Source organism: Rhincodon typus, chromosome 4 (assembly GCF_021869965.1).
Source record: "Rhincodon typus isolate 14 chromosome 4, sRhiTyp1.1, whole genome shotgun sequence".
Taxonomy (NCBI): domain Eukaryota; kingdom Metazoa; phylum Chordata; class Chondrichthyes; order Orectolobiformes; family Rhincodontidae; genus Rhincodon; species Rhincodon typus.
In genome coordinates this window covers 59938012-59951761 of record NC_063335.1, presented here as the reverse complement: position 1 = coordinate 59951761, position 13750 = coordinate 59938012, and the positions used below count along the sequence as shown (strand labels likewise).

At 43.5% G+C, this 13750-nt stretch overlaps 1 protein-coding gene across 1 annotated transcript in view; it reads right to left on the bottom strand.

Annotated features, from left to right (window-relative positions):
- Nucleotides 1-13750, bottom strand: part of oxr1a (oxidation resistance 1a) — a 245534-nt gene that overhangs the window by 125996 nt on the left and 105788 nt on the right. Inside the window, exon 4 of the mRNA XM_048596118.1 lies at nucleotides 10436-10518. Coding sequence (XP_048452075.1) covers nucleotides 10436-10518 — 83 coding nt within the window. The remainder of the gene's footprint in view (nucleotides 1-10435; nucleotides 10519-13750) is intronic.

Sequence of the window (13750 nt, the reverse complement as noted above, 5' to 3'; positions counted from 1 at the left end):
TGAGGAAGGGTCACCAGACTGAAACGTTAACTCTGTTTTCTCCTCCACAGATGCTGCCAGACCTGCTGAGCTTTTCCAGCAACTTTGTTTTTGCTCCAGATTTACAGCATCCGCAGTTCTTTTGCTCTCTAATTATGCTTGATGTAGGTATAGGAAATGCTGTTCCAATTAAGCAACATCCTTGTAGACATAACCCTGTAAAGTTGGCAAAGGTTCAAAAGAGATTAAGCGCATGCTCAAAGACAACGCAATCGAAGTGGGTTACAAGAAATGAAGCTCACTCATAGTAATGATGCTGTAACCAGATGATACCCAATGATTGCATGTAGACTATCGCAAAGTCAATGTAGTTGCAAAATCTGATTCATATCCTATTCCATGTTTGGAAGATGGGACAAGCAACCTATATTTCAAAGTTGGACTTACACAGAGGATACTGGCAGGTATCTTTATCCAAAAGACTGAAGGAAAATCCAGCTTTCATGATGTCAAACGGACTGTACCAGTTTAAAGTTATGGCTTTTGATATGAAAAATTCACCAGCCACATTTCAAAGACTAACCAATTTCGGGACTACCCAATTGCATAGTGTACATTGATGATCTGGTGACTTTTAGTCACACGTGGTAGGAACGCTTGCAGCATCTATCAGAATTGTTCGATTGACTTCGGCAGGTGGACTTGATGATATGCATAGCTGAGAGTGAGTTCGTAAAAGTTCAAGACAGTTTTCCAGGCCATGTCGTTGGATATGGGCAAATGGCCCCACAGCATGCGAAAACATTGATGATTTTCCCACACCATCAGCGTGGAGGGAAGTACTACGATTCCTGGGATTGAGTGTCTTTTATTGGAAGTTCATACCAATTTTTAGCAGCGTGGTCGCTCCACTAACTGACTTTGTTGAAGTAGTGCTGAAAATTTCAGTGGACAAAGGAATGCCAGAAGGCATTTGACAACCTGAAAGATGTGTTAACCACTGCCCCAGTTAGCCACACCTAATTATGCAAAGCCAAAGTAGTTATCAATTGAAGTGATGAGAGTATCGGCACTGTACTCTTGCAAGAAGATAGAAAGATTCATTGTGTATTTTTCCAGAAAACTGAATAATCATCAATAGAAATATTCCACAATTGAGAACAAAATCTTGAGTTTAGTGTTGGCATTGCAACTTCTATTGCCAGTAATGTTACTGAGACAATTATAACTACTGATCATTACCCCTTAAAGCTTTTGGGAAAAGAAAGGATAAAAGTACTGATTGCTTAGATGGAGATTACTATTGTAGCCATTCAATTTGAAAATTGTACAGGTGGCAGGATGAGAGAACGTAACTGCCGACAGGTTGCCACAACTCTGATGACCGAAGACAGACATTCAGTGGTGATAATAAACAGACTGAAATAGACTGTAGTAGTGAAGTTTGCATGCTTACACGCAATGTAACGTATATGCATTGCCGTGTATTAATAATGAAAGGCTAAAGGTTTTCAAAAAAAAAGCCATCTTTGTATATTGATGGTTCATTTGTTTTTAAAAGGGGAGGCGGGTAACGATACTATAACTTTAAGCGGTGTACTTTGTCCTTTTTTTCAAAAAATGAAGAAAGGTTGAGACAGAGGTGGTGAGCAGTGTGCTTAAAGCCAATAAATCACAGTTGGGTTTTTTTTCCCCAAAAAAGGTTGGAACAACAGAATCAGCCTGAAGGGGTGGGGGCGAGCTCCCACAGAACCATAATTTGTAGTTTTAGTTTTCTGCAATTGTTGGGGTCTTGAAGCTAGATGTCGAAGCTCTTATTGCTCTTTCTGTTATAACTGAAAGCTGGGGTTCTCTTGCTGCTGCTAGAATTGCATGTAAGACAATCTATTTTACAGAATTTGTATTTGCCCAAGGTGTGTTTATGGGATGTTATTGTAGTGGAACAGTTAATTAGCACCTTATATACACATATAAAACTTTGTTAAGCATTTCAATAGTGTCATGCTTAAGGAAGTTTTTTCATTTTATTGTTATTTTGTGTATTTTAACTGTAGCGTAAAAGTAGAAAGTGTGTTTTGCTTAAAGTGGAGTAGTTTAGAATCAGAGATATACCTCACAGAAACAGCCCCTTCAGTCCAACTTGTCCATGCCAACCAGATATCCTAGATAAATCTCGTCCCATTTGCCAGCACTTGGCCTATATCCCTCTAAACCCCTCCTATTCACATACCCATCCAGATGCCTTTTAAATGTTGTAAACATACCAGTCTCCACCAATTCCTCTGCCCTCTCATTCTATACACACACCATCCTCTGCGTGAAAGTGTTGTCCAGTAGGTCCCTTTTATATCTCTCCCCTCTCACCTTAAACCTATGCCAATTAGTTTTGGACTCACCAACCCCAGGGAAAAGACCTTGTCAATTTAGCATATCCATGATTCTCATGACTTTATAAACCTCTATAAAGTCACTCTTCTGCCTCTGATGCTACAGGGAAAATAGCCCCAGCCTATTCAGCCTCTCCCTATAGCTCAAATCCTCCAACCCCGGCAACATCCGATTGAATTGTATCTGGAACACAACTCCTTACACTTACTTTTAAAATAAGAAAAAGTTCAGATCTATGCCAACTTCTTAATATATTTTTGAGGGGGTTTGGTCTGGTCCATAACACAATAAGATAGGGGCACAAGAGGAAAACTTGCATTAAAAGTTATACATTAACGCAAGTTAACTTAATGAAATGTTACAAAACATTTCATAGGAGCATTGAAGACAAAATACGACACTGATCCACAGAAGACACTGGGTTGGATGACCAAAAGCTTGATTAAAAAAGTTGGTTGTAGCAAGTGCTTGAGAGAGGAATGTATGATGGAGAGGCAGAAAGGTGAGAGAATTTCTGAGCTGGGGGCCAAGGCAAATGAAGATTTGCCAGTAGCAGTGGAGTAATTGTAATTGGGAATGATCAAGAGGCCCAAACTATGCGAGTGCAGATAACTTGGAGGGTTGTGGGTTAGAGGAGATTAGATATAGGAAGAAATTTGAGAACAAGGAATAGATTTTTTTTTTTTTAAAAAAAAGAAAAGGCATTGGTTGATTCGGAATTGATTAGGTCATTGTGTATGTCAGTAGATAGGTGAATGGGGCTTGCCGTGAGTTAAGGCTTGGAAAACAGCATTTTAGATGACCTCAAGCTTACAGAAGTTAGATTGTGGGAGAGCAGCCAGGAGTACACTGAAATAGTGCAGTCTAAAAGTAACAAAGGGATGAATCTGGATTTTAGTAGCAACGGGAGAGAGACTTGGACAAAGTCGGCCAAGTGGAAATAGCTCAGGAACAGAGTTCAGAGAGGCAACTGAAAACTTTGGCTTCAAGTCTAACCAATATTTAATTGGAGGCAATTTCTGCTTGTCCAGTATAGGTTGTCAGGTAAACAGAATCGGTTACAAAAAGAATTGATCTTAAATCACAAAGTTAATCAAACCTCTAGCAAGTTAAGCGAGATGGAGAGATTCAATTTATACTAAATCTTTTATCAACATAGTTCATAGGATCCCTAACGTGTGGAAACAGGCCCTTCGGTCCAACAAGTCCACACTGACCCTCCGAGCATACCACCCAGATTCATCCCCTGATAACCCACCTAATCTACAGATCCCTGAACACTATGGGCAAATTTAGCATGGCCAATCCACCTAGCCCGTACATCTTTGGGCTGTGGGAGGAAATCCATGCAGACATGGGGAGAATGTACAAACTCCACACAGACCGGGTCTCTGGCGCTGTGAGGAAGCAGTGATAACCACTGAGCCACCATGCCGCTGGAGCACAAGGCTTCAGTACTATTGCCGGAATGTTGTCAGGGCCCGTAGCCTTTACAGTATCCAGTGTCTCCAACTGTTACTTGATATCATGTGGAGTGAATTGAATTGGCTGAAAACTGCTATCTGCAATGCTGAGGCTGAAATGCATCATCTACTCGGCATTTCTGGCTGAAGATCGCTGCAAATGCTTCAGCCTTATCTTTTGCACTGATGTGCTGGGCTCTTCCATCATTGAGGATGGTGATATTTGTGGAGCCTCCTCCTCCAATTAGTTGTTTAATTGCCCACCACCATTCACAATTGGATGTGGCAGGACTGCAGAGCTTAGATCTGATCCATTGGTTGTGGGATCACTTAGCTCTGTCTATCCCATGCTGCTTTTGCTGTTTGGCATGCAAGTAGTCCCGTTTGGTGGTTTCACCATGTTGATACCTCATCTTCAGGTCTACCTGGTGCTGCTCCTGGCATGCCTGCCTGCACTCTCCATGAGCCCCTAGCTTGATGGTAATGTTTGAGTGGGGGATATGCCTGGTCATGAGGTTACAGATTGTGCTGGAGTACAATTCTGCTGCTGTTGATGGCCCACAGCACCTCATGGTTGCCCAGTCTTGAGTTGCTAGATCTGTGCGAAGTCTGTCCCATTTAGCACGGTGATAGTGCCACGCAACACGTTGGAGATTGTTCTCAACATGAAGGTGGGGCTTTGTCTCCACAAGGACTGTGCAATGGTCACTCTTACCAATACTGTCATGAACAGATGCTACTGCAGCTGACAGGAGGTCAATTATGTTTTTCCCTCTTGTTGATTCCCTCACCACCTGCCGCAGACTCAGTCTAGCAGCTATGTTCTATAGGACCCAAACAGCTTGATCAGTAGTACTGCTGCCTAGCCGCTCTTGGTGGTGGACACTGAAAGCCCCCACCCAGAGTACAGGTTGTGCTGTTGTCATCCTCAGCGCTTCCTCCAAGTGCCGTTCACCATTGACGAATATGATTCATCAGCCATGAGGTCCTGAGTCAATGTTGAGGACTCCTAGAGCAACACCCACCTGACTGTACACCAGCGTGCCACCACCTCTGCTGGGTCTGTCCTACCGGTGGGACAGGCCATATCCAGGAATGATGATGGTGGTGTCTGGGACATAGTCATACCCACAGAGCTATACCTTACAGACAATGTCAGGCTGTTGTATAACTAATCTGTGAGAAATCTCTCCCAATTTTGGCACTAATCCCCAGATGTTCATGAGGAGGACTTTGCAAGGTCGACAGGTCTGCTTCTGTCAATTGTCATTTCCGGTGCCTAGGTCAATGCCAGGTGATCCGTCCAGTTTCATTTCTTTGAGACTTTGTAGCGATTGGTACAACTGAGTGGCTTGCTAGGCAATTTCAGACGGGAGGTGAGAGTCAACCACATTGCGGTGGGTCTGGAGTCACATGCAGGCTAGACCACGTGAGGGTGGCAGATTTCTTTCCCTGAAGGACATTAGTGAACAAGATGGGTTTTTCCGACAATCAGCAATTATTTCATGGTGATCAGTAGATTCTTAATTCCAGACTTCTTTTTTAAATCATTGAACTCAAACTCCACCACCTGCCGTGGTGGGATTCAAGCCCAGGTCCCCAGAACATCAGCCGGATTTCTGCATTAAAAGCCTAGCGATAATACCACTAGGCCATTGCCTACCCTAAAGTAGATGTTTGTGGATGTGGTGCGAATCAAGTGGGCTGCTTTGTCCTGGATGGTGTCAAGCTTCTTGAGTGTTGGTCAAGCTGTACCCATCCAGACAAATTGGGAGCATTCCATCACACTTCTGACTTGTGGGGGAAGTGGCATTGCTAGTCAGGGCTAGTATGGCAGCTACTGAAAGGCAGTTCGAGAATGATATGTCTACAGAGTCAGTTTGGGTTGAGGTCAGAAACAAGAAAGGAACAGTCACTTTGTTGGGGTTTTTTTTAAAAACAGATCCCCTAATAGTTGCAGAGGAGCGGATTGAGGCACAGATACTGGAAAGGTGCAGAAGTCACAGGGTTGTAATCATGGGTGACATCAACTTTCCAAATATTGATTGGAAACTGTTTAGTTGTAACAGTTTAGATGGAGCGGATTTTGTCCAGTGCGCTCAGGAAGGATTCCTGACACAGTACGTAGATAGACCAACACGAGGAGAGGCCACTTTGGATTTGGTGCTTGGCAATGAACAGGGCCAAGTGTTAGACCTGTTGGTAGGAGAACATTTTGGCGGTACTGATCATAACTCTGTTACTTTTACAACAGTCATGAAAAAGGATAGGTACATACAGCAGGGTAAGGTTTATAATTGGGGGAAGGGTAATTATAATTCTGTTAGGCGAGAACTGGGTAACATAAAATGGGAACAGATGCTGTCAGGGAAGAGCACTATTGAAATGTGGAGATTGTTTAAGGAATGCATACTGCGTGTGCTCGATATGTTTGTCCCTAGCCAGCAGGGAAGATGAGGTCGAGTGAGGGAGCCTTGGTTCTCAAGAGAGGTCGAACGACTGGTTAAGAGGAAGAAGGATGCTTAGATAAGGTTTAGGAAACAAGGATCTGAAAAGGCTCTAGAGGGATACAAGTTAGCCAGGAAGGAGCTGAAGAAAGGGCTTAAGAGAGCTAGAAAGGGGCATGAGAAAACCTTGGCAGACACGATCAAGGAAAACTCCAAGGCCTTTTACACGTACGTGAGGAATAAGAGAATGATCAGAGAAAGGGTGGGGCCAGACAAGGATGGTAAAGGGAATTTGTGTACAGAGCCTAAAGAGATAGGAGAGGTCCTTAATGAATACTTTTCTTCGATATTCACAACTGAGGGGGACCTGGTTGTAGGGGAGGACAGTGTGAAACAGGCGAGAGGAGGTGGATGTTAGTAAGGAAGATGTGCTAGGAATTTTGAGGAACTTGAAGATAGATAAGTCCCCTAGGCCTGATGGGATTTGTCCAAGGATTCTATGGGAAGAGAGGGAAGAGATCGCGGGGCCGTTGGCAATGATCTTTTCGTCCTCACTGTGCATGGGTACAGTGCTGGAAGATTGGAGAGGGGCAAGAGTCATTCCCTTGTTCAAGAAAGGGAACAGGGATAACCTTGGAAATTACAGGCCAGTTAGTCTTACTTCAGTGGTGGGCAAATTATTGGAAAGGATTTATGATCACTTGGATAGGCACAGTTTGATTCGTGATGAATTTGTGAGGGGTAGACCATGCCTCACAAACCTTACTGAATTCTTTGAAGAGATGACCAAACACGTGGATGAAGGTAGTGCAGTGGACGTGGTATGCATGAATTTAAGTAAGGTGTTTGATAAGGTTCCCCATGGTAGGCTCATGCAGAAAGTAAGGAGGCATGGGATAGGGGGAAATGTGGCAGATTGGATTCAGAATTGGCTGACCCTTAGAAGACAAAGGGTGGTAGTGGACAGAAAATATTCAACATGGTGCTCAGTTACGAGTGGTGTACCACAAGGATCTGTTCTGGGTTCTCTTCTTTTTGTGACTTTTGTAAGTGATTTGGATGAAGGAGTGGAAGGGTGGATTAGTAAGTTCGCAGACGATACAAAGATGGGTCGAGTTGTGGATAGTGCGGAGGGCTGTTCTAGTTTACAAAGGAACATTGATAGGATGCAGAGCTGAGCTGAGAAGTGGCAGATGGAGTTTAACCCTGAAAAGTGTGAGGTGATTCAGAATACAGGGTTAACGGAAAGATTCTTGGCAGTATGGAGGAGCAGAAGGATCTTGGGGTTCATGTCCACAGTTCCCTGAAAGCTGCCACCCAGGTGGATAGAGTTGTTAAGAAGGTGTATGGTGTGTTAACTTTCATTAATAGAGGGACTGAGTTCAAGAGCCGTGAAGTTATGCTCCAGCTATACAAAAGCCTGGTTCGGCCATATCTGGAATATTGTGTCCAGTTCTGGCCGCCTCATTACAGGAAAGATGTGGAGGCGTTGGAAAAGGTGCAGAGGAGATTTACCAGGATGTCGCCTGGAATGGAGGGAAGGTCTTACGAGGAAAGGTTGAGAGAGCTAGGGCTTTTCTCTTTAGAACAACGAAGGATGAGAGGTGACTTGATAGAGGTGTACAAAATGATCAGAGGTATAAATAGAGTGGACAGCCAGAGACTTTTTCCTAGGGTGGAGGTAGCTATTACGAGGGGGCATAGTTTTAAAGTGAGTGGAGTTAGATATTGGGAAGACATCAAAGGTAGGTTCTTTACTCAGAGTGGTTAGGAGCGTGGATCGCATTGCTGGAGAGGATAGTGGAGTCGGCCTCATTAGGGGCATTTAAGCAGCTATTAGATAGGCAGATGGATGATAGTATAAAAGGTAGGGGTGGAGGTTAAATAGACCTTAGGTTTAGGGTAAAAGTTCGACACAACATCTTGGACTGAAGGGTCTGTTCTATGTTGTAGATGATGGACAGAATTGGGAAGTCAGGAGGTGAGCTACACGCCCCAGTATTCCCAGCTCTGTTCTTGTAGCCACTGTGTTTATGTGACAAATCCAAGGATGTGATAGTCGGGAATTCTGTGGTGGAAACACGATGGAATGTTAAAGAGTGGTGATTAGATTGTCTCTTACTGGAGATGGTCATTGCCCAGCATTTGTGGCACAAATGTTACTTGCCACTTGTCAACTCAAGCCTGGATAACGTCCAAGTCTTGCTGCATTTGAACATGGGGTGCTTCAGTATCGGAGAAGTCGCGACTAATGCTGGACATTGTGCAATCATTATCGAACATACCCACTTTTGACCTCCTGATGGAGGAAAGGTCATTGATGCAGCAACTGAAGATGGATAGACCTAGGACCTATTACAGCAAGGATATTATTAAGCTGGAGAGAGTTCAGAAAAGATTTACCAGGATATTACTGGGAATGAGCATTTGGTTCATAAGGGGAGGCCGGGACTTTGTTCACTGGAGTCGGAGGTTGAGACATGTCCTTATAGAAGTTTATAAGATCATGAAGGGTATAGAAAAAGTGAATGGCAGGCGTCTTTCCCGATTGTGTGGGATTTCAAGTCTAGGGGCATATTAAAAGTGAAAGGAGAAAGATTTAAAGAGGATATGAGAGGCAATTTTTCAATGTTACATAGACTGGTCCGTGCGTGGAAAGAACTTCCAGAGGAAGTGCGGATGTGGGTACAGTAACAGTGTTTAAAAGGCATTCAGATAAATACATGAATAGGAAATGTTTAGAGGGATATAGCCCAACCACAGGCAACTGGGACTAGTTTAGTTTGCGATTATGATTGGCATGGACTGGTTGGACCGAACAGTCCATTTCTGTACTATATGAATCTACGACACTATCCTGAGGAACATCTGCAGAGAAGTCCTGGAGCTGAAATGACTGAACTCCAACAACCATAACCATCTTCCTGCATGCCAGGTATGACTCCAACTCGTGTAGAGCTCCCCCCACTCTGTTGAATGCAACGTCCATGTCAAGGACTGTCACCCTCATCTTATCAAGAGTGCAGCAGACTTGAGGGGTTGAATGGTCTACTTCTGTTCCAAGTGTGAAACCATCAAGTAACACATTATCTCTCAGCCCTCCTGCCACAGCTCAGTAAAACTGCAACTTTTAATACAATTGTTAAATTCTACTAAAGTCACTGTTTAAAAAGGCCAACTGCTTATCCAGCTTCCATCATCAATGGAGATGCAGCTGTGAACGCAAGTACCATATTTATAATATTTTCTGAAGATAGGATTCAAACTAAGTAGGAACAAATCTGCAGTTTTAAAAGCTTATCGATTTCCCATGATTTACAGATAAGTTTTGTTTTAAGTCTCCAATGAATGCAATCATTTCCCTAAATGCTCAACAAAACAAAGTGTAAACTACATTAGGGAACCTCTGAGAATCTCGGTCTGAAATTCACACGTTAGGTTTCCAAAAAGCCAGCCATCTTTTTCCTGGAAAGGTTTATAAAATTATGAGGGGCATGGATGGGGTAAATAAGCAAGGTTTTTTCCCCCCAGGGTGGGGAGTCCAAAACTAGAGGGCATAGGTTTAAAGTGAGAGGGGAAAGATATAAAAGGGATCTAAGGGACAACATTTTCACACAGAGGGTGGTGCATGTATGGAATGAGCTGCCAAAGGAAGTGGTGGAGGCTGGTGCGATTACAACATTTAAAAGGCATCGGATGGGTACATGAAAACAAAGGGTTGAGAGGGATATGGGCCAAATGCTGGCAAAAAGGACTAGATTTATACAGGATATCCCATATCTGTTTCCATGCTGTATATCTCTGACTGTCTGACTACTATTATCACAGGGTCAATCCTACAGAAACAAGTAAGCTGCATTTTTGGCAAGGGTTGGGAATTTGGGGTCAGTTGCATGGGACGTTCCAGGGCAAAGCTACAGGAGGTTTCTTCTTTTTTTTTTTGGGGGGGGAGGGAGGGAGAGGGAGGAGGAGGAGCGTGGTAGTGGTGGCGGTCAAGGGAAGGGGCACTGTAACAAGTGCTCATAGATCTACGACCAAAATGGGTCCGTCCCCCCCATGCAATTTAATGCATCTCCCCGATTATAAACAATTCTCAAAAAAGGTGAAGGACTCTCACGACCTATCCCATAGCCAGCTCCTAATCTTGCTTTTACTCACTGTGTATTCAATAGTTCCCTTGGGCTTCTGGAAAGACATCCGACGGACATCCTTCTTCTCCTGGGTTTTTTGCTGCTCAGCATCTGAAAGCAGAGGAGGCAATGTGAGAGTTAGATCCAGGTCTACATCCCTTAGCTGCTCAGACTCCTGAATCCAGTTTGTTCAAGGGGGGTCACAATCATAAGCACTGCCTTCGCTCCACAGTGATCATAAAGTAACACCTTCCCTCTCCTAGTCTCTCATCCACTGGGGTCTCAGTTTAGTTTTTACCCATCGAACAAAACAATACACAGTCAGTATACACGGAGCTCAATGAACGTTGCTCATGGATCGGAGTGAATTCACCTTCACGGTCATCTCATCTGATTCCATTCTCCATTTGCAAACTGCTGTCCCAACAGGAAGAAATGTTTAACCCTTAAACAACTGAACTGCAGCCTGCTCTTCCATACCAGGGCATTTCACATCCTTGCATATTAGCCCACTTGTCCTTTCTAAACAGGTACAGCAAGCATTTTAAATCAACTGGCTCCTGTGGGGCCAGGACCAGGCCATGGTCAAATTTTCCAGTTGATCAAGAAATGCACATAATCAATGTAAAAACACAACATGTAATAGAAATGTAATGCAGGGGGTGTACACATCACTGGTATACTTTATTTCAACATAAAATCACTTGAATAATAATGCAACTTTGCCTTAAATAAAACTTACCAGCAGAGAGCCTTCTCACTTGCACTCTCAACTGACTACTGACTACTCGGACATCGGAGATCACGATAATACAGTAAACTTCCAGGATTTCAGGTAAATAATCTTTTCTAGTTTATTAAGTGCCCATTCATAAAGTGCCAGTTAAAACAAAGTTTGCTGTGTTACTATTTAGAAAAAGTGCCTTTCTTCACCAACATACAAACTCACAGTTGGTGATTCATAAGAAAAAAAATAACAATTTCCTACGACTGGAGAGACTTTTAAAATAATCTAAACCTTATTTCCGAGTTACTTTAAATGAATGTTTTACAAACAAAATAAAAGGTTCAACAATACTGACTTTATGAAAATTATGTTACTTATGACCACAACAGTATTATGACAATGGCCCATGTCTCATCTCCAAAATGGGGGGCAACTGTAGCTCAGTCGCTACTACTCCTGCCTCTGACCCAGAGTTCTTGGTTCAGGTCCTAGGTCAGGCTCAAAAATAAACCATGAGAGAGAGTAGTGAGGGAGCACGGCACTGCCAGGCTGTCACCTTTAAGAGGAGACGTTAAACCAAGGCCGCAGCTGCCTGCTCAGGTGGATATAAAAGATCCAATGGCACAACATAAGAGAAGAGTAGGGCCAGTTCTCCCTCGTGAACTGAGTTAACATTAATCCCTCACTGAACATCACAAAAACAGAGTACCTGGTCATTAAATTGCGAAACACATTGAAATAAAAATATGTTGAGGCCTGTGACTCTTCCTCAGAACTGAAGATAGCGAGGAAAATCTTGGTTTATATGTAGAAAATAGGGTGGGGGGAGGGGGTAAGGAGGAAATGATGGGTGGGGACAGAGCCCAAAGAGAGAGAACAGATTGATAACAATCTGGTCAGGAGTGCGAATAGCTACTAATAGGGACAGTGCGGTGCGGGGTGGGGTGGGGTAAGAACATAGGAGAACTCAAGGCCAAAAATTGAACTCAATATGGAGTCCAGAAGGCCTCCAGGTCCCCAACTATGGGGGTCCAAATTTGACAGTACCAGTCTTATTTTTCGGAGGCCAGTCTACTTTGTGTCCCAAGGATCTCATTTATTAGTGCCTCCCATTAGATTTCTTTTCATTCATTTGTGGAATGTGGGTGTCACTGGCTCGCCAACATTTATTGGCCACCCCTAGTTGTCCTTGAGAAGGTGGCAGTGAGCTGCCTTCTTGAACACTGCTGCCTATGTGCTATAGGTCGATCCACAATGTCCTCAGCAAGGGAGGTCCAGGATTTTGACCCAGCAACAGTGAGTTAATTATGATGAAATGGAATGGCAATATATTTCCAAGTCAGGATGCTGAGTGGTTCGGAGGGGAACTTGAGGTTGGTGGTATTCCCATGTATCTGCTGCTCTTGTCCTTCTAGGTGGAAGTGGTCACGTGTTTGGAAGATGCTGAGGATCTTTGGTGAATTGCTGCAGTTGCACCTTGTAGATCATACACACTGCTGCTAATAAGCATCCATGGTGGAGGGAATGAATGTTCGTGGACGTGATGCCAGTCAAGTGGGCTGCTTTCTCCTAGACGGTATCAAGCTTTGAGTGTTGTTAGAACTGCACCCATCGAGGCAAGTGGCGATTTTCCATCGCACTCCTGACTTATGCCTTGTAGATGATGGACAGACTTTGGGAAGTCAGGAGGTGAGTTACTCACCACAGTATTCCCAGCCTCTGACCTGCTTTTGTAGACAACGTTTATGTGGAGGTCCAGTTCAGTTGCAGGTCAATGGTAACCCCCAGGATGTTGATAGTAAGGGATTCAATGATGGCAACACCATTGAATGTCAAGGGGCGATTGTTAGATTTTCTCTTGTTAGTAAAGATCCCAGTATCAGTGTCTGCTGCTCAGATTCCAGCTCATGAACTCCAAGTCAAAGTTTCTCTAACTACCAAAATCTTCTGCAGAGGTGGTCACTATCAATCACACCAAAGTCCAGCAGTTCCCATATATTACAGGTGCAACACATCACTTGCCCAGCCACTTCTAACCCATTCAACGTAATTAACTTGGATGTTAATACTTGAAAACTGAATTCCTTAACCGAGGTCTTCAGCTGTAAGAAAGTTTCCTGGTTTAAAGGTGGGGAGAGGGGGTAAGGAGTAAACGATAGTTGGAGATAGAGACCATTCCCAAAAAGAGAGAAGAACAATTGGACAGATAAAGGGGTGCAGGTTTGGAGGGCTGAAGAGCCAGTTCCTTTTCTGTATTGTCATTTGTTCTAAGCCATTTGGCCAATTCAAATTAACATGGAAGAAATACCCAGCAATCACTTACTTGTTTACCTGTGGAATGACACTTTAAACCAAATAGGTACAAACCACCGGAAGTATCTCTGCTGTCATAATTTTGACAAAACCTCCCTCATCACTTCCCTGCCCATCCAAGCACACCTTGTTCTTTCTGAATCTGCTTTCACTGCTCAAACCTGCGCAGTCACTCTCTGCCCTCTGTACTACGTGAAGTTGCAGTCCCCACTCAAAGAACAAAGAACAAAGAACAAAGAACAAAGAACAAAGAACAAAGAACAAAGAACAAAGAACAAAGAACAAAGAACAAAGAACAAAGAA